General features: G+C 30.5%; 1 protein-coding gene across 2 annotated transcripts in view; it reads right to left on the bottom strand.

Annotated features, from left to right (window-relative positions):
* Positions 1-891: 891 nt before the first annotated feature.
* The window catches only part of MS3_00001700 (uncharacterized protein), a 122,595-nt gene continuing 101,373 nt past the window's right edge, over positions 892-22,113 (bottom strand). For both annotated transcript variants that reach the window (XM_051209169.1, XM_051209170.1), the window contains exons 12-19: positions 20,535-20,890; positions 17,855-18,042; positions 15,742-15,913; positions 13,625-13,756; positions 11,416-11,557; positions 8,829-8,883; positions 6,926-7,101; positions 892-3,717 (exon numbers count right to left, since the gene is read on the bottom strand). In XM_051209169.1, coding sequence (XP_051074600.1) covers positions 2,856-3,717; positions 6,926-7,101; positions 8,829-8,883; positions 11,416-11,557; positions 13,625-13,756; positions 15,742-15,913; positions 17,855-18,042; positions 20,535-20,890 — 2,083 coding nt within the window. In that variant the 3' untranslated portion in view covers positions 892-2,855. The remainder of the gene's footprint in view (positions 3,718-6,925; positions 7,102-8,828; positions 8,884-11,415; positions 11,558-13,624; positions 13,757-15,741; positions 15,914-17,854; positions 18,043-20,534; positions 20,891-22,113) is intronic.

Genomic DNA, 22,113 nt, shown 5'->3' with positions numbered 1-22,113 from the left:
TCTGAAACCTTAAGTTATAATAATACATCTAAAAGCAACATCATTGTCTTGGCTGTTATGATTTCCATTTCTCAATACTTTTTGAATTATGTCGATCAGCGTTTTCCATTCAGTGTATAAGCTAACAAATCTAAAATGAATCTGAATTTTGATTCCATGGATCCTTCATTACTTGTAAAATTATCACACAATTTATGTGATCTGTCTCTGAAATCCACTCAACTACTACACCACCCATCCTTATTGTTTCCTTGATTCTAACACTAAATAACCTCTGACGTGTTCATGCACATATATACATAGTCATTATTGATAACTTTGGTCATTCCAATCCTTTACATTCAATTATGTCAATCGGTAAATTTTAATACATATTTGGTTGTAAGCAGCTGACGAAAAATCTTGAGATAAAATGAAGTCATACTATTCTGCATCAACATTTGTTCTGGCTTTATTCAACTTTATGGAGTCCATAAGGAATGATTGTAACCACAAAATTTATCATGAAAGCTTATTGTGAGTTTATAGTTGTGTAAGTTGATTTGAATCAAGTAGGCTTATTATGGCTGATTTACAAAAGTTTGGACTTTTTGAGCTATGTTTATTGTTTACTTCATTTTATGACTTCAAAATGTGCAACATACCAATATTCGGTTTATGTAACACAAATCACAATTGTAATTATTCATTCAAATTTCTTGTATTCAGTATTTACAAAATAGTTTTTGGAACGCACAAACGAATGTATCTCAGAGTTCCAAATTCCTACAACTGAAATATAGTTGATTTTAGTCAATCAGACGAAACACATAGTGATAACACATTTAAGTCAATCAATCAACTAAGGACGATGAAAAATTGTTAAACACTTACTATAAAGTAGTTGATATAACCTGTAACACTAAAATATCCTAAACATACTATCTGAAATCCTAGAATATTAAACTTCATTTACTTTTAAGGTTAATTTTAGTTATATTTACAATGTTGCTTATAATAAATGCATCAGATAATCAATAACCTGGTGCAATATCTAGTCACCTATTCCCGTACAAATGAGGGAAGTGAATGATAAATATACATATACATGTAAACAACCTCCCGGTATTTAATTGTATTCCATGGTAAACAATTTGTCAACGTTCATTCACTAGTTTCTGTATCTAACATATATAGCAGTAAAATAATCCAGGTCCTTCAACACTAATCATAATTGGTTTATTATACAATATCTAGCCTTAGTTATAACTACTAAATAAAATAGTTATAGCAACTATCCATTTCGACCAATTTCGATTATGGTTAATTTTGGTTAAGGCCTTTTATTAACTTACTTAACAGACAATGATATTTGAACAGTTGCAAGTCGCATATTTCTTTGTACCGTAATGATCATTAGATCGCATGGCAGACTCTCGCTAAAATGTTCATTGCTTAAATATCACTCGATGATTTGTCCTCCTCTCCGTGTATATATGTACTCAAATCCTATAATTAGCTTTTACTTTGCTTTGCTGCGCCCTTATGTAATTTGACTATACATTTACTTATGTAGTTGCTCATATATACCTATTCGCCTCTCTCCTTCAAATTCGCTGGATGTGCTTATAACTTTGGGATCTTCGCTATTGGCTAATAAACTGTAATTGCCGCTTTTCATTACCTTCAGATTTTAAAAACCGTTGAGATTTATATTATAACGATTATCAAGGTGATCGATTAACAAATCAAAGTTATCATTGATGAGTTCAAACTCAAAACTGACAATATCATATTATTATACACAATAGAAAGTATGTTATTGTATCCTCTTGATATTTAATTAATAATCAGAGCAATCAATATCAATTACATATAAGATCTTATATTTATTTACAAATTTAATAATGAATAATTCATCACATACACAGTTATAGAATGATTTAATAATTCTTGATTGACATAAAGACAATAAAGGGTTGAAAATAAAATCTGAAATAATAAAGATCTTTATAAATTTGTCTGTAAAACAACATGACGTATAATAGAAAAAATGGATTCTTATATTATTGAATGTATATTATTTAAGTAACTCCGCCTGGAGTCCCTCTGAGGGCTTCTGCCGGTCCCAAGCCCGGATAAAGAAGGAGGGTTGGGCATGGGGTTAGCGACCCCATCCCGTAGAAAACTAACTCGCTGAAAAAACGCTAACCAGAAAACATTCAAGTAAGTAATATCATCTAAATAAAGAACAACTGAAATATTCAATAGTCTACGACATTCTGTTCTCCTTTTTCTATATATATATGAAATAACTGAGAATTAACAATTATTTATAAAAGGCAAAAATCCTATGGAAGAATAAATGGTAGAATGATATTTCTATTGTTTAATTTCTTTTATATTTATCTGCAAGAAAGGAAAGTAAATTTTATAATGCACAACAATACAGAAAAGCTGTAGCAATCATACTTTTGCCTTTTGCTTATACATTTAGGTATATAAAAAACAAACAAACTTGAAGTCCTATTGAAATATTGGAAAACAGTAGTGAAAAATAATATTTCTTTTATACTTAAGTCATGAAATATGTTTTCTTTAACTAATTATTCATTTACATAACTATCTACACTAATAGTAATACCCTAACAATAGTAACAGTTAGAATGTAGGACTTTTGTTTTAATAAAAAATATACATAATAGACAATAGTGGAAAAGAGATGAATTGATAAGGTGTTCAATGTTGATACATTATCAAATCTGCTTGAAAGAAGTGAATTGATTGAAAGGGTTAGCTAGAATTGTTAAACAGGACATATGGGATGAAAAATAACAGCCCAATTGCAGTTAAAGTTTTTTAAAAAAATCACAGTTTCAAACGTACCATTCTTTAGGATTTATCGTCAACTTTTTTTTATCGACTTTCAAATAAGTTTTTCTAACCTGTTTATCGTTATTATCTTCAATGAAATAGGTGTTTTGAATATTGTTACAGTCATCATTGGTAATAATGGGGTTCATGTTAGTGATAGTTTTATCAATAACAATGACATCTGGATTATTTTCCGAGATTTTATCATTTGTTAAACTAGATTCGTTTATAATATTATCCAAATTGAGTTTGATTAGAGATCTGTCGTCTACATCAGTAGTTTCAGAATTTGTTTTAAACAATGTAATAGATTTAATTAACTCCGGTTGTAAACTTATCAGTGGTATAGATGAATCACTTATAATATGTTTTCTGCCACCAATGATACTGTTAGTTTGTACTGTTTCACCAGTATATGCTGTACTCTCTTCAACATTGTATGTGCCTTCATCACGTCGCATACATCGATATATAATACATGTTAAAATAATTAATACACATATACCACTGACAGAAACAGCAATGATCAGTACAATGTTAAATGAGAATTTTTTGTTTCGTTCAACAAATGAACCGAAAAGATTTTTTGATTTTTTATACAAACTATTATCAAATGTAGGATTATTTTTCTCATATAATATTTTATCTAATGCTGGTGTTATTTCTTTATGTTTTTGTGATATTTTATTACTGAAATTATACCAGTTGGTTATAAGTGGTTCCATTTCATTTAGATGTACAGTTGATTGATCTAGTTTAGAATAACCTTGAAGAAAATGGCTATCACTTGTAGAGGACTGCCTATTATTATTATTATTATTACTTTGATCAGCATTCCAACCTTGTTGAAATTCATTTTTATCGCTAAAATGTTTATATAAAAATGAATGAAAACATTAATTTACATGAACGAGTAGACAAACAACATAGAATAAAGTAATTTACTCCATAAATGTAGAAAAGGATTATCCTCTCCATTAATACTTACAATACTCATTTCATTCACCAGATAGTTTTTGTATTCTCATCTTCAAAAGAATGTAGGTAATATTGTGCACAAAACTCATATAGAAGTTGTACTTAAGCTTTGTTGTATTGTATTATAGAAATTGTGAGGACGATCCACGGGTGAACTCGAGGAAGCTCTAAGAAGCTTAGAAAAAGCTGAAAATATTCCATTCAATCATCTTATGGAATAATATTCTAGAATCCCTACGTGTAACTTCCCTATTGGGCAATTGCTATTAATCCTCTGTATGCGGATCGAAGGAATATAATGATTTCGTTTTTAACAAAAACTATAAATACATGACAGTTCTGTACCATAAATGAAGCTGCCTGGAATAGCATTCCTGTCACTTGTCTTCTGTCTTCTCATTTGCGACTTGGTGGGTTCTAGCGTTTGAGTGCTCTAGTTGTGCGTGATATAATAAAAAAACTAAACTCTAGATGTAAGACAAATTAATAACTGGCTAGTATAACTCGAACTATCGTCCTGTTTTGCTATATCTATTAAGTAACTAGATCATTACAGTTCTTAACCAGTTTTAAATATTTATAAGACTTCTATCATGATTTCTGTCTCTTATAAAGAATTTATATTTGGATTAAAATAGTAATCAACCGCCTCAATTATCATTTAAATATCATCAATAAGATAAGATGATGGTTGACTACCTCCAATCACCATCATATCTCAACGTAGTGCCCGCGATATCGAGTCACCTACACTGGTGACCACATTGCAACTTCATCGATAAGATTCAATCTCCACTAAGAAGGACCTGACATACATGACATCGATCACCACATAGTGATCAATCAATTGTAAACAGAACGTTTTATTGAGTACCTAGTTTTAAAAAAGTTACCATTTGTTAAGAAAATAAATGAAATGTATAGGCAATCACTGATAGCATTATTTAAATAAACGCCTAAAATAATGTGATTTTGTTAAGTCATATAAATCTAACAGAATATGTATTTTTTTTGAATTTACAATTCAAATGTTCGTATATATAGTATTTAACAACAAAGAGCTTGATTTCCTTCAACCATATCAAATTAATTTATGATACACTTTCGGACACTTAAAATTGTAACCAGATCATAATGTAGATCAATATAATTTTAGCTGAACTATAATTTATATAACAACATTGATCAGTGACTATTGGTTGATAAATATAATATTGTCATAGGATTCAGATACAAATTTTTCAAAGATCAACTTCATTTAATTGAATTATGTCACTTACCCAATAAAGCAAGAAAAAAAATGTTTTTAACTAACATTTTACATAGATATAGATATATAAATTTCAATCTCTCTCTCTCTCATTTAACCTTAAAAGTTAAAAATCAAGGAGACATACATAAACGAAACCAAGCTGAGAGGTAAATGTCAAGAATTTTTTCATGTGATTTAGTCAAATACATATATATATATATAATTATTAAGTATCATACATATGATTACTGGAAAATAGTAGTGTAAAATTCTCTCAACAAAGTTGGACAGAACCAAAAAAGTGAATATTTCCCATCTGTCAAATTTAGTTACAGTTTTACTGAATTCCTAGTAACTGATAAATGCGTATATAAATTATTAACCGAATGATTGCCTGTTTATCATGAATAAACAAAATGGCTAAACCTTCTTTTAATATACTACGCATATACATATTGTATATAGCTTTATTTACTAGTATAATAAACCTAAAGAAAAGTAATCATCAAACATTGTGAAAGATTATGTTTCAATGTAGCATACATATTTTTATCTATAAAATGTGAAAAATGTTCACTTTCTATGACATTATCATCGATATACGCAAATCTCAGCTAAGTGTTTGCATGTAACCTTCAAAAAGATTTCATTCTCAATCCTGAGACGCATTTATACTGCTTCAAGTTTATAGTATATGTCAAAGAGGTTCTAAAAACTAAGATGGTGGTTGGAGGTAGTCAACAGGAAACCCTGGACGCAGGTTTCGTGCTACTTGGCACTCGTCAGCAAGGTGTACATGTAATCTTGAGGGAACTCGTGCTCCCTGGCAGATCCGATCTCGTGTCACCCAGCTTCACAGTCAGAGACGTTACCACTGAGCTACCCGAGCCGCGACTGACCTCCTGTAGGACTGAGATGTAATCACAATTGATTGATCACTGGGTGGTGATCAATGTCATGTGTGTCAAATCCTTCTCCTTGACTACCTCCAACCACCATCTTATCTCAACATATTGCACGCAGCGTCGAGTCAACTAAACTAGTGCTCACATTACAACTCGGTCGATAGCATTCGGTCTGCACTAAGAAGGACTTGACACACATGACATTGATCACTACCTAGTGATCAATCAAGTATGAGGTTCTAAAAACTATTTTTCCACACATATTCCACTGTTTCATAGATTGAACTTTGAAGTTGAAGGCTTGATGGCTATCCTATGGTAAAATTGTCTACCTCACACTGGATACCTTATGATTATCACAAACTCTATACTACTGAAAAAAACGTGATTACATGATTGTTTCCTATTTTTATGGTTTTTATTTTTGAACGTGATTAACAAAAAATCAGATTTTTCATGGAACAGGGAGAACTAACAAATAGCGTTTGTATTCTATTTTCTACCAAGTTAAAATATTTTTAGTCCAACATAGATCCGAAAAATCATGTTTTTTGCTAATGCAGTATTTTGGCACTTGAAAGATTTAGTTTTTGCGTTTGAATTTTATTCCATCTACTTTGATTTGATTGACCGCGCTATGCTATCAACCCTACTTATGATCGATTCGGCCTAAAAGTTTTGTATACATTGATTTATTAATCTTGCTGATAAAAACATACAAGTTTAACAGAGATAATCAGTATTTGATCCCTCAGATCTACTCTGATCTTTATTACACAAATAATTTGAAATCTACAAAGTACCTGGCAATACCATGTATTTTATTTTTGTTTTCGAATAAATTTGCATTACTAGTACTGTTTTGGAAAATAAGTTTGCATTTTTTCGTAATTTATATTTATGAAAATCAAAATTCAACTTTAAATAAATGACTTACACAGCTCGCATAGTTAAAGGATTATCACTGAATGTAATTAATGGTTGGATTATACCATCTAAATCAGCTGGTTGGCATTCTTTATAGTTATAACTACTGTCATATTTTAAGCATTCTGTTTTCGGCACAACAATTGGTTGGGTTTTATAGTCGTTAATTCTGTCATGAAAATCTGTCTGAAATGTTTAGAAAATCGATACGTTTCGGATTTTAAATAGGCGAAAATGCAGATGAAGTATACAGATCAAAAGTTTAATATTAACAGTTAAGACCTAGTTTAATAAATACAAATGACATTGGCCTGATTAGACTAATAACTGAAACCTTGCAAAAATGTAGACAAACGATTTTATTATATTATTTATACCATACTATCTTACCAGCTGATGATGGCAATATTTATGGGACATTGTTAACGTTCTCATACAACAAATAAACGAAATAAATTTTAAAAATGCTAGATAAATTGTTATTTGTAGTTCTTGTCTTACTATGTCGAACAATTTATTAAAATTGTGAGTGATTTCGGCTGTACATAGACATTAGTCGCAGTATCACAAAAATCAGATATAAATGGATCCATCTATTGAATCCATCTACGTCTGTGGCAAGAACTAGACTAATAACTTTATAACAATAGCATTTCTTTCTGACTATGAACTTCGAATTTTCTATCTCGTTAATACAAATTTATACCCTGAATATTGACATTCCTAAGACAAATATCACTTCGACGTTAAACTAATCCATTAGGTTAATTGAGTTATCATTAGTTAAAAGAAATCGAAAACGACTAATGGATGGATAGTCATTATAATCCTTGAGGCTGTATCAGTGAAATATCGTCAAACAAATAACTAGTATTTTTTAACTATGATAATGAAATCAGTTTGATAGATATTACGTAAAATATTTCATTCATGCATATGATGGATAGCAATAAATTATTTCTACAAAACATTTGGCCAAATCTCTAAATTAAATTCTTAGTGGAGATAGATGGTAGCTAGCAGTGAAATTCAAGACGGGTGTGTTTGTAATGTTTTGGATGGGTGTATCTGGACCTCATAGTTTCTGTTTACTCCAGGACTCCAAAACTGATCAGTTGCAGTCCTAAACGTTAACGAGAAAATAAAAACTACTAATACAAAAATGAATTAAATCTAACTGGTTTGAATTATCCAGTTGTTGATATTTTGACTGTCTTTCAGAAGAAAGTACCTAGATAGATAACATGATAGCACTTAAAGCAAACAATTATAAGTTCGATTTCAAAAGTGAACATCAGCTCTGTGATGGAAGCACATCTAACTGACAATTTTCAAACAGGACGAAATGTACGTCTTAGATTTCACTCCTAGTCTCATTCTATTTGTTCTTTGTTAAATATCTGAATCTCTGATGTCTTCATTGATTCAGCTATGCTCACTTCAATAAAACATATTTATATGTATGAATATCTTTCTCAATGATATCTTATTGATTAACTTGAAACAAATCAGAAAACTCATGACCAGTTTTTCATCTTTCGCTTGTAATAGTATGAGTTTTGTTTCTTTTATCTGGGGTTATTTTTTGAATTATATCAGTAAATCATACCCAATGCATTGTGATAATAAAAAGATGGACTCATTTTCTTTGATGCCACTTTCTTTTACTTATTTAACCCCTGAGGACTTAGCAAATAGAATAACTAGTTTAGTTATTTTAAAAGAAAAACGACTTAGAATCAATACAAAGTTGAATGTTTTTTTTTGGAACAAACAGCGGTGAAATTGATATGTAATTGAAATTTAAATATATTTTTTCCATCATTATTAGTAATTTGTAACTCTGTTTACAGAATAAGTATTAGAAAAAAGGTAATTAATATAGATTATAAGAGTTATTTTGATCAACATACCGCTGTAAGCTGCATATCGTTTGCTTCATTTTGACTTCTAGTTTCTGGTTCAGTTCTGCTCGGAGGATTCAGATTAATGATAAAAAGGTGTTACATGTATTATTAGACAATAAATCATAATTTTATGAATAATAAAGCAGTATGAATGTAGTGATATTCAAGTTATTATTAATAGCTTCAAATAAGTCCGTTTTTATGAAAGTTCGTGGATGTTATGTTGAAAGATTTTAATGGATATTACCATTTGTCTTCAATAACTTAGATTAAGTAAATAGGAAATATACTAATTTAATATGTGCTATACAATAAGCAAAACTATGATTTACATGATGTAATTCAGCTGGTCAAAATCTTTCGTTTAGTACATCCTGTCAACCTTCCCCCAAATGCCCTGGTACGGCCGAGAGTGGGGAGAGTCCGCTCTCCCTCTCGAAATGCTCTCACACGGCCACGCGTATACAGCCTCTGCCAGGGAAGTCCTACTCACTGCCTTCTCGTGGTGGGGGTGTTGTTTACGAGATTGAGAGAACGAAAAGCGAATGTTCGGCCCTTTAACCGGATTCCAAACCAAAGGTGCACATGGGCTCCAGTATCCTACAGGAACGAATGGCATTTGAACCAGTTGTTGGTCACCGGCTTCCATGGGACTGCATCTCCTTACGATGCTCCACTGCCTCGTGGATCAGACCTTTAGGTCGAAGGCTCGGGGTGTGGCCCCCTAAGAAAACCACCTGCTTCGGTCTGGGCACCCGGGCAGTATCACAGCCCTCACACACATCGAATGAGATTTGTGTGGCGCATATGTATTTGGTGCCTCCTTGTACCAATATCTATGTGTTAAAGTAATAATAATAATAATCCTGTCAACCTCATGTATCAATCAGAAATCATCCTTCAAGCAAAGTAGTTTTACTTTTAATTTAATTTGTAAGGAGTATGTTAGTAAATTCAGTTGTAATATTATCATCAATCAACTCGAAGAACAAGATCTTGATTATCTTTTTATAGTTCAGCAGAAACATAATTGATTTAGTTTGAACTTTAGGTGGATTAATCAAAATTCGTAAAGTACTAATTAACTTACATATATCCACCATAGTGGTGTGGCCAGTAAAATGCCTATCTCCACGAAAGTCACTTGTATTCAATAATTTCGTATAGCAGTATAGGGTTGTGGATATTATTAGATTTTTGAATGAGATCATGAACTGAATGATACTAGATCAGCACTGAAAACCTGGAAGCATTGGACAGCCGTTTTGTCCTATTGCAGGACTCATCAGCTGTGCACATCCACGATCCCGCCTGTGGGAATCAGACCCAGGGCCTTCAGTGTCGCGCGCGAATGCTTAACCTCTAGACCACTGAGTTGGTATTATTGTCTAACCTCAACCAATCCACGAAATTGCGGGCTTTCAGGATTTAAATGCTGGTTTAACATTAATCAGTTCATGATCTCAACCAAAAATTTTGTTTAAGTTGACGGAAGGTTAATTGACTGTTTATTTGCTTTGCATATTTTAAACTCTAACTAATGAGAAACAAACTGAACATCATGTCTGTATTCTAGCATACAGAAAATAAATTTACAAAACTCTTTATTAATTTGTTGAAGGTAATAGTTGGTTTAATGGAGACATTATGGACTCTTTCATATTTTTTTAATGAAATGACATACAGATTACTGGATTTGAAAATACATGAGTTTTTATTGAATAAAGAAATAATAAAAATAGTCCAAGAGGATTTACTCATGTTTAGCACTACACAAAACTTCATAGCGTGTCTTATCTCTGTTCGACTTTGAGATTATTTCAGTTAACATTCTGTACCTCGAATTCCTGGAGCGATATTTGAAATGTATTCAAAAATAGGTACACTACTTTAGTCATGCCTCACGTTCTATAATGTACAAAAAATCTAAATACGCCACTGTTTTATATTCAACCAAAAACTGCGTTGACATGTAAAGTGCAGTTTATATTTCATCCAGTGGGTTCCCTTTACAAACTTGAAATGAGTAAGAAAAACGTTATCAAATTGTGTTTGTATTTAAATCCAATCAAGTATAATTTGTCATAAATGAATAATCAATTAGTTTTCAAATAAAGATATTTGTCTGTTAACGATTCCTGTTCATTTTTTCATTTGCTTGACAACTAATAGTCAATAGACGTCAGTTGATAATAATTTAAATTACGAGTTTAAATCGTCATTTTGATAAACAATTCTAAATATACAGTTTTGTAATTATTAATGAACTAATAAATCATAGTTTGAGAAAAGCTTTATATCGGATGATTAAGTCTTAAGTTCATTTACACTCAATATTTCAGTTTTACAAATAAAGCTTCAAGTTTAATTTATTTATTTAATAACTGCTTAAAACATATGTCTTAATAGTTTAAAAACGCTATCATTCTGATGGTGTCCTAATCTATAAAAATAAACGAGAAATCAAACCAAACCAAATTTTAACGTCGTTTAAAACAAGTGACAGTTACTATGTATACGTATATATTATGAGGCGAATCAGGTCACCTTTTATCAATTAACTAAAGAGATCAAGATATTCAAGTGAACTTACCTTTTACTATGAGCATGTAATTTCTTCATATTCGGTTTAAAATTTGGATTAAGTTCAATATTCTCTCGAGTTTTTAAATATATTCCAGGAACCATATTTCCATATAAAAGGTCTATCAAGTTGATATTGTTTAAATTCAAACCTGAAATATTCAAAAGACCGCAAAAGAAATTTTTTTTCATTTCTTGTTACAATATTTTTATTGTTTAAAGGTACCAGAAAATTTATTTTAAATAATTTTTTTGAACATTCTTGAATTAGTCTCGTCCCAGTTTCACCAAAATGATTATATAGTAAGACTGACTTTATATATAAGACATTTGCATACAAACGATAAAATTACGGTTAGTGGTTTTGTAAAGAATATACATTCCTATAGCATATTCTTCAGTTGAAGTGTTCAGATAGAAATCTTTTGTTATTACAAGTTAATATTTTTCTCAGAATAAGATTCAGTGGAAATTATCGAATATTCATAAGTTTTATATCACGAACTGAAATTATTTATGTTATTTCTGGACGACGTTTTCATCCTAGTATATCACTCCTCAATTGTGCATATTGACTAATCAGAACTTAAAAATCAAAGCAAAAATAAGGGGTAAACGCTTAGCCTCTATAACTCTGAGATGACATTTAATGTCTTTAATGTCTCATATATTTCTGATGTGCATAAAAATAGTTACAGATTCAAATGGATAAGCATGAAAAACTAATTTAAATTCAGAAAGCATTTAAAAAATCAAAGGATTCACTGGCATCATATTAAGATTCATGCTCATTTGACTTGAACATCTGAAATTCATAAATATGAATTTCCATACAAATTATACATAGAACATATCAAAGATACAGGTAGGATAAAGAAATTTTTCTCTATAATTGATACTTCACTATTGCTCGACACTCTGTTTTGGGATTGTTAAATTAACCAACCATCATTTATCCTAATCCTAATGTAAAAGTTTTGATGAAAAATTGACTGGGAAATTGTATTTCCCCCTTCAATTTATTTTTAGTTCATTGAAAAGAATAGTTAATATAATGAAATATCATATTGATTTTTGTGTGACAGTCAAATACTATTGTTGCACACTTACATAACTTATATTTATACATTGATATAACAATAATTCAACTTGGATTTGTTTAAACAAGGATTTCATACTTACACATTATGTAATATGGATGAAAACTGTTTTATATCACATAGAAAATGTGAAGATAAATAAACATATTTATTTACAGACAGTTACAGATAACATTAATAGTTAACTAAAGTAATTAATGAAATGTTTGGGTAGATACATAATCATGTCAAAAATTGTTAATTTCTATGTGAATTCATAAAGTCAAGTTAATCAAAAGAAACTTTTTGGAATTTTGTTTAGCATATTTAACATGTTTGTATGATATCGATAAATAAATGAAAGTCACTATAGTGCGAACATAGATTATAGATATTTTAAATGATGAGAATGTTTGTGAGATGGTGGAGAATGTTTGTGTTATGTCAAAAATGTATTATGTTATGAAAGTGAGTTCCCTAGTTAATGAAGTACATATTTGTACTAAGCAATAAGATGAAATATAGTTAAGTAATTAGGAAATATTTCTCATTACTAAGTCAAGAATATTAGAAACAAGGAAAAAGTAGTTAATAACGCATCAATCATGTATGTATATGACTATACAGTTTTGGATCTAAGATATTCAGCTGATGCTAGTTTTGAATTAAATTCGCTTATTAGTCAAAAGAAGTATTTACGAAAAATTAGGAATTTTTTCAGCGATTAAAACTCAAATTACATGTTCACAATGTACTTGATCTGAAACATGTCTCGCATATTCGAGCTGGTACTTGTAACGTTTGGAGGAACATATATCAGATGAAGATCGTATTGTATCATTAAATGACAGAAGAAAATATGAACTATTAAACTATGAGTTGTGTTTATACTGAAACACTATGTCGCTGTGATCTTACATAGATATAGATTTATCGACTTAGATATATATCTGCAGTTTCGCTTCTGTAAACAAATTTCTACGTACATATCATTAACCAAATACTAACGACTAATAGATAGTATTGTCTCAATAAATTTATTCCTCCTTATATGTTTGTAATCCCGGTTTGTGATTTTACACTAGATTAATTTATCAAAAAGTACTTAACATTTTCATGCATCCTTTCATCCAAACTAACCGGTAATAAATCCTTCAAATCCTTTTCTCGATGTGAATTCACTATTGTTATTTACTGACAGCTTTTCTTTCATTTTTGATGCTTCACCAAAATATATTCGTTTTAACAAATTGAAATGTTTATTGTTTTGATCTAAAAAAAAAACACACATACGTCTATTGACATTCATTAAACTATCTTCCAAAGACACCCGTCCGTATAGACATAAGTTAAAACATGAGCCTAATATTATAAAATATGTTGCCAATATAGAGTGAATTAGACAACCAATTATACATCGGTGTATGAAGACACCTAGATTAAATATCTTATGAGAATGTGCGAGTTGTAAATTGTGTTTTTCATGTATTTGTAGTGGCTGTGATTCGTCGACGTATCGTCCTCGTAACCGTTACCATATAATCCTCAACGGTGTTTGAAACCAGAAGGCAAAGAGAAGCAGCGACTACAGTTTTATTAGCAGATAACTCAGACCACAAAGCAGTGAGGCAATTAAGTGAGTCAGCGAACCGAGAGTGTAGAGTGTTAAATGTATATGTATATATATAGAGAAATGAATGGATCATCGAATCAATTAAGCAGTTAATAATAAAACTAGCACAATGAATATATGCATAGGCGGTAAGCAATGTCCAAGCATACATATTTCATACAAGCACAAGAATAATAAAGGTACATTAAGTTGTTATAGTACGGATGACTTTGTCTGCTAAATAAGTTAACAAAAGGGCTTAACCGAATTAAATGAGAACAAACTCAATTGCACGTGAATTGTTATACATTTATTATTATGGTAATACTACAGAAGTTTTTATTATTATACTGTTACTTATATTACATTCCAATTTGATATACTTATAAATGTATTTGAGTTTCATTGCTATGGCTTATATAATCTACACTTAGCATACATTAAAAACAATCCAAACACTTGTTTAATGTAAACACGCTTTACATAAACAATAGTACGTTAGTACTTTACAAGAAATTTGTAATCTTTATACAAATCATTTCGTAAGTTTCCACATTGGCTGTTGAATTCATGATCGTAATGATTAGTACATAAAAAATGCTAAGAGAAGATGTGAATTAAACGATCATTTTAATCAATAAGTCTTAAGTGTCATACAATAAAATAAGGATTTCAACTTCCGAATAATATTTATAAGTATAGATCAATTTACTTTCTGCTATATCATTTTTCTCAATAAAGCCAATAGAAAATCACAAGTCTTATCTCTGTTGATGTGTATAAATAATAAAATTGAAGAACACAAGGTTCAATTAAACCTATACTTTCTTAGTCATTGTTAATTGTGTTTTATTACAAAGTATTAAATATTTAATTTTCAGACTACAGAATATAATAAGTAAAAACATCTTAGCTACCTGTTCATGCTGTCAAGATATTTCAACAAATTATCTAATTTTTTTTCTGTTTCAATACATCATTATGGCTATTAATAGTATAACCTATACAGGTACATTTGTGAAAATTTGTATAAACTTTCGTTGTACGGGTTACAAACGGCCCAATCAGAGATATTGCGATTATTGGCATTATACATCGAAAAGAATGTATATTATTTAGATGTCGATTGATTGGAATGCTAACTTCTAACTGGTGATCACTCAATATTTATCGTCACGATCGATCAAGAAATAACAAAACGGAACTTGTTAAAATACTTTGCACTAAAAATTTTATGTTGTACTAAAGAGTATTACTAGTATAGGGGTTGTGGAGATTATTAAGATTTTGATTGAGATCATGAACAGATTGATGTTAGACCACCGTCGGAAACCTGGAAGCACGAAATTGCACGACCATCTTTCATTGTACTGAGGTAGATACCTGTCTCTACTCGACATGGATTAGCTCCACTGGTCACGGCTTCTCATTAGAACTCCGAGAATTCCCTCACAATGCTAGTCACTAGTGTGTTCACTAGTGACGAAACGGCCGTCCAGTGCTTCCAGGTTTCCAAAGGTGGTCTAACATCAATCGGTTCATGATCTCAGTTAAAAAATATTATATTGAATAAACATAACAATAATAATGTCTTTTAGTTGAATTACATTATTAAATAAAATGTACATATGGGTTAGAATATTACCTTCTGTTAGTTTTGTGATTTCATGTTGAAAATCAACTAACAATATACTTTTAGCTTCTTGTCGTATAAATTGAACTATATGAAAATGTCCATCATTAAAATTTACATTTGGTTGAAATAGTGTTTGAGTTCCACCACCCATATTAAATCGTACATGAAGATTAAGTTGATCCTTAGACAATGAAAAAAAAGAAAGTATTAAAAAAAACAAAAGTAATTAAGTAAACATATTTGATAGACGCATAGTGATATAGAAAATTTTGTAAAAAAAAAACAAAAAAATTTAATTATGATTAAATAATTATTCAAATCAATTATAAGCCTAATGTAATCGAATAATTACATAACTATATACTTCCGTATATTTAGACATATTTCTACCATAGAAAATCATTTGTTATTGTCATCTAATTCATTCTTTGTGTCTGAAAATTATATGTATATATATCTTTTCTTTCTTTCTTTCTTTACAAAATAATATAACACAGAATAAACACAATACTATTAATGTAAATATTTCAGAGAGGATGACATTAAGATGTTTCCATCAAGTTACATCCAGCTGTGTTCAATTACACTTCTTCTTCTTACTTTTCTTCTTTTCGATCTCTTTGTAAAAATAATGACGTAATAATTATGGATATAAAGGAAAGTTTCTCATCATTTATATTCCTTTTCTCATATTTGAAATAAGATGGAATAGAATAATGAAATATGCACAGAAAGACAATGATACAATGGAAATTATCCATCCATAGGTAGTTAAGTATTTGTATTGTAGTTGTGTTTTTTGGTTATTATTATACACAGAGTCATTGTGATTGAAGTTTGAAATGAAATTTATTGTTTATTAATAAAATGTACTAGATTATAGACATTTTTTTCTTTTATATTTCAATAACAACAATGGTTTCATTTAATATTCTAATTCAGAATATAAGTCGTTAGAAATGATGTTCGGTCTACGTAAAGATTGGAGGGATTCAACAAAAGAATTGTTTAGAAGATACCAATGTTATAATGATAATTGGTTTCTTATCACCTGATGGCAAAGTTATAGGTCAGTTTTATCTTTGTATTCTTTACAGTAAATAATAAACATGTTAGATAAAGTATTTAGAGTTTTAGATGTTTCATCTCATGTGCTCAAATATTAATATACGTGGTTATTGCCTTGTCAAAGTTTAGAGAGGATAGGGTGTATTAGCTAAAAATGTTTTTCCTTAACCAGTATGGTTATTAAACAATACCAGTTGTTTAATAAAAATCAAATATACGAAAAAGTGTAATATTATCTAATGGGTTGGAAGATAAGTAGTCTATGTTGCAAATTTTTTCCTTACGGAAATATATTTTTCAGTTACGGATTAGCAACTATTTCAGAATGGAAATACTTATAGATTTACTTTATACTAAAAAAAATATAATGAAATCTCTTTGTAAGAAATTACTCATCGACAAGTAGATCATCTTTGATTAATACAGGGTTCCATGTTAATACTCTCTAACATCATATACAAAAGCATATTTTCACTTGAAAACACTTGAAACTTCTTATTACATTGTAAGTAAATCACAACTCATTATCGATTAATTATTTTATTAAAATTCAGAAATCACATTACACTATAGTCTGAAAATTTTATGTCTACCAACTAGAAGAGATTCTAATATTCAGTTTGTCATAATTATTTTAGTTCATAAATAAGGTAACTCAGTTATTGAGTTAAGAAGAGAGTACGTTTACTATATTATAGCTAAATGGTCATTAAAAATACTAGAAATACATATCGGATTACTTTTAAATGGATGTTTCTAACATTTTTCCCAGGACAGAGTGGGTTGGAGAATGCTGGTCGGCGGCCTATGCTCCATTAGGAGTAACAGGCGTAAGTTCCAACATTTTTCGATTTAGATACTTTTTGTATTATCATCAAGATGTATATCATTACCATTTGACTAAATTCGTCTTATTAAACAAAATTACTTATTATTTTATTGTTTCCTACAATGAACTAATGTTGCACATCTAATATGTTAGGGAGAAGGAGTATTTTAAGTCGATTTAACCGAATATATTTATTTTTACAAGCGACATGAATATTCATCTTACCTTATTGTGTAATACAGATAAGTGTATGAAGTCTGGGGACTGACCTTGGATGTGTATTAATGACATTGTACCAGGATTAATTATTTGTATCCCGAACGCCAGTTTATCTAATGTAGTATTCTGAGGTGAATTCAGTTCAAAAACAGCATATCTTCTAGGGAATTCTGATAGGCGAACTGATGTTCCGGCTGTTAACGAAAATATTAAATAAAAAACATCCGAAGTAAACAATCATAATTCAATTTCCTGAAAGCTCTAAACCGTGATAGATACTAGTCAATCCTCAAAAACAAATTTTGAAATTACACTCTCATACGGGATTGGATAGTTACTATTCAAATGTCAATATCGAATAGTAGATGGAAGGCGAAGCCGAACCATCGCACTTTTTAGTTATCAATCTTCATTGTGTTTTGAATTTCATTTTCACACTACTAACTTCCAACTGCTACCCCTCGTGCAAACATAGGCCACCGACTAGTATTCTTCAACCAACTATGTTCTCGGTTCCCCTTTCCAGTTGTTTCTAATCGCTATTTATTCCTTTGACGTCTGCCCCCAATTCCCGACGTGATGGGTTCTTTTGTCTGCCACTTTCCGCGATTTCAAACCATAGTTCGGCTCGTGATGCAGTTTGATGATTAACTTATTGTATATCCTATCCACCTCTAGTGATTTTTCCTAATGTCATCTTCGCCTGTGAGCTGGTTTGTTCTGTCACGGTAGGCTGTTGCTGATGGTATCCATCCAAAGGATGTTGAGTATCTTTTGTAGACAACTGTTTATAAATATTCGGATATTTTCCATGATGGTTGTGGTAGTTGTTCAAATTTCAGCTCTGTGAAACAGAACTGTTTTGATGTTCGTATTAGAAATTCAGTTGTCGGAATACCGTCCTTGCTTTGTCTACCACATAACAAACTGAAAGAGTCATTTTTGGACTTACAGCAATATGCAGTCGGATTGTGCAACAATCAAGCAGAACAGACTAAAATGTCCAATTGTTTTCAACTCTCATTAAAAATTTTATTCAGTCTAGAAATGTGACAACAATAAGTAGAAAGTGTCATTTAAACTAGATGACTTGTTTTACGAAAATGATAGTCATTTACTTAACAGTAACAGACAAACACATCCAGATGCCAATTTACTAGTCTGATATACCATAAATTACATCAACAAAAGCCTCCAAAGTATATGATGTATCTAACTTTTCCTTAGCAATCAAATTTCACTACATATATCACCACGTTTATTTAGAATTATACCATCCTTTTAGCACACCTACTCCTTAATATATTTTCAACACCGTCAATCACTTTCATTGTTCCAATTACTCGCATTTCTGTATCTATCATAATGTTGTTCTTGTTTGCCCATTTTATTTTATCATTACTTCATGAAACACTTAGCCCCTTAACCGCCCAGTCATCAAAGCTGTGGATCTCATATGACCTTGAACTATTATCATTTGCACTTTTATTAATATGTTTCCTCTCGCCGCTATTATGGTCACTTCGCCATTGTTTATGCAACTAGAATGCTACCATTATAATAAATTACTGAAACAATTTAAGCAAAAGCATATTTTCGGTTATTTCTTACCAGTCTTTAGAATTATAAATAGAAATTTTTGTTCAGAACTTTCAATAGAATTATCATACACATATATGAATTAAAGAATGAAATTGATGGTAACTGTTTTAACAAATATTTGCAACCATTTATATAGTTTGTTAGAAATTTATATTTGGAGTAGTGGAATAACAAAATCAATGAATTAACGTTACACTATGTGAATATTTTGTAAAATGAGGCGAGTAATAATAATTATTATCATGAAATAATAGGGGTACATATGATTATAATATTTACCATTGACCAAAGTAACCGAGCAAAGTGATTATTGTAGCGATCCATTGGTCGGTGAAAGAATACATGGTTTTAGCCTAGATAAATTTGATCTGGAAAGCCTAATGGTCATTGGTTCCGTTAAAGTTAGTAAACGAAGACGAGCTAGACTAAGCTTTGTTGCGATATGCATATGGTGGGGGATTCTGAATTTACGTCGATTTTATCTTGTGCTCAATAGGTGGAAAAAATATCAAACTTCTAACGGGTTTATTTAGATGTTTGTCTAGCCACAATAGATAATGTTAGACAAATCCGCTGTTTATTTATCAGATCGTTCTGACTATGCAGTTACTCCCACAGAAGCACAAACATACATAAACACGGATGGATGTGGCCTGACTTGGAGGTCTATACGATGAATGTATCAGCCGTGCACAGAGCGTTCTGAATATGATTTTCAGTGTATATGCATGTAGTTTGTGTTTAAAGTTTTACGTAGTTCAGCCGTTAACAGTTCATTAATTATATAGCCATTAAAAATTTAAGAAAAATAGGATATCCTCCTGCTCCCTGATCTTAGATGGCTTTGTAACGATGCTCTCGTTTTGTTATTGTATTACTGAAACCTTCTGACACTACTTTATCAAAACAATTTTAAAGAGAATTTTGCAGAATCTATCATTGTTTATTATGTCAGTCTTCTTACTAAACGTGATGGTATACAGAGATTGATTTAAATAGGCTTAATATTGTTATTTAAACTAGTTTACTAAAAAATTGGATGTTATTGCAATTCTTATAATCAGTAACATTGAGTACCACTTACCTTTATCACAGAACTTTCCAGTAAAACCAGTCAAACTACAATCACATGTTATAGAATTCCACTGTTGCATGCAAATTCCATTGAAGCGACATGGATTCTCTGAACACTGATTCAGATCTAGATGTTTACTGTCTGAAAAGTGGCATCCCATTTGTATATTGTGCAAACTAACTTTTTGCGTATCATTCGAATATAAATAGTTCACATGGTACCTTGATGGTGTTGTGTTATTTAATTTAATATTTAATGATGACTGATCATAATCAGTGGAATAATTGAATGAAAAAGATGCTACACAACCTTGAAATCCTGTTGTTCTTTGCATGTAGTTACTATATGTATCGTAGTTTGAATTTCTAAAGAAATTTAATAAAATCAGTGAAAATACCATATATGTTTATTTTCTACTACTTATCGCTTTAACAGTACGTTATACAATGTTATCTTATGTTGTACGTTAGTATTTATTTTACCATATTGATTTTGTGCCCGAACTGTACATTTTAGGCTTGATTCTGCTTAGATATTTTAGTCACCTTAACTCAAATGGCGTTTGTATAAGCAGATAATGAAAATTTACCTCGAATTACAAGTAGTAATGAAAAACAAAATATAATGTTCCTTATTCATTTCATTGAATGAATTTATGTATTCTCATAGATTAATATATTCAAACATTATTTTAACAGTAAGCTTTTAGTGAACGTACAACTGACACTCCAAATAACGAGTAATCATGAAAACTTAAATTCACTTTACCTATATTGATGGGCAATGGGAAATTAGAAATACCCTACGTTCTCCAATCACTTTTTAAAGAAATATCTAGCTATAACGAAAACTATACACAAATGTAACTTTAGAAAACTTTTATATGCATATCAATCATTAATTAATTTTCTTAACTTTAACTATTCAGTTTTTAACATCTCTTTCTTTGAGAAAAGAAATCTCATATTTTCTAGATGGTTGTCTTGAATTTTGTAGCTGTTTTACGCATCCATGAGAAAGAAATTTTGACCAAGTTTACTATTTCTTTAAAATGCTTTCTAAAATTTGCATATTTCTATTTAAACAAAAGCTTCTTTACATTTTATTGTTACTAAATTTTAAAATATTGAAACGAAGTTGGTTGTAAATTAAGTATCTAATATTTGATTGAGATCATGAATCGATTGATGTTAGATGACCATTGAAAACGTGGAAGCACTGGAAGGCTGTTTTCTCTCAGTATGGGACTCCTCAACGTGATTTGAAACCAGGACCTTCGGTCTTGTGCGCGAATGCTTAACCTATAGACCATCGAGCCGGCCAGCATTCAACGGTGTTAATGTCTAACTTCAATCAATCCATGATATCGTGCGACCGTCCACCAGTGTCTTTAGTGAGTAACTGTCTCTGTGTGAGGTCCTGGGTTCGAGTCTCATATACGGGATCGTGGATAAGCACGACGAAAGAGCTATTCAGTGCTTCCAGGTTTTCAATGATGATTCATGATCTCAATCAAAAACGTAACAATCTTCACAACCCCATACTGATAAGATATCCAATTGTAAGAAGTATTTTTTTAAATATTGAT

The sequence above is a fragment of the Schistosoma haematobium genome, chromosome 1, assembly GCF_000699445.3.
Source record: "Schistosoma haematobium chromosome 1, whole genome shotgun sequence".
Lineage (NCBI taxonomy): Eukaryota > Metazoa > Platyhelminthes > Trematoda > Strigeidida > Schistosomatidae > Schistosoma > Schistosoma haematobium.
This window is presented reverse-complemented; position numbering and strand designations above follow the sequence as displayed.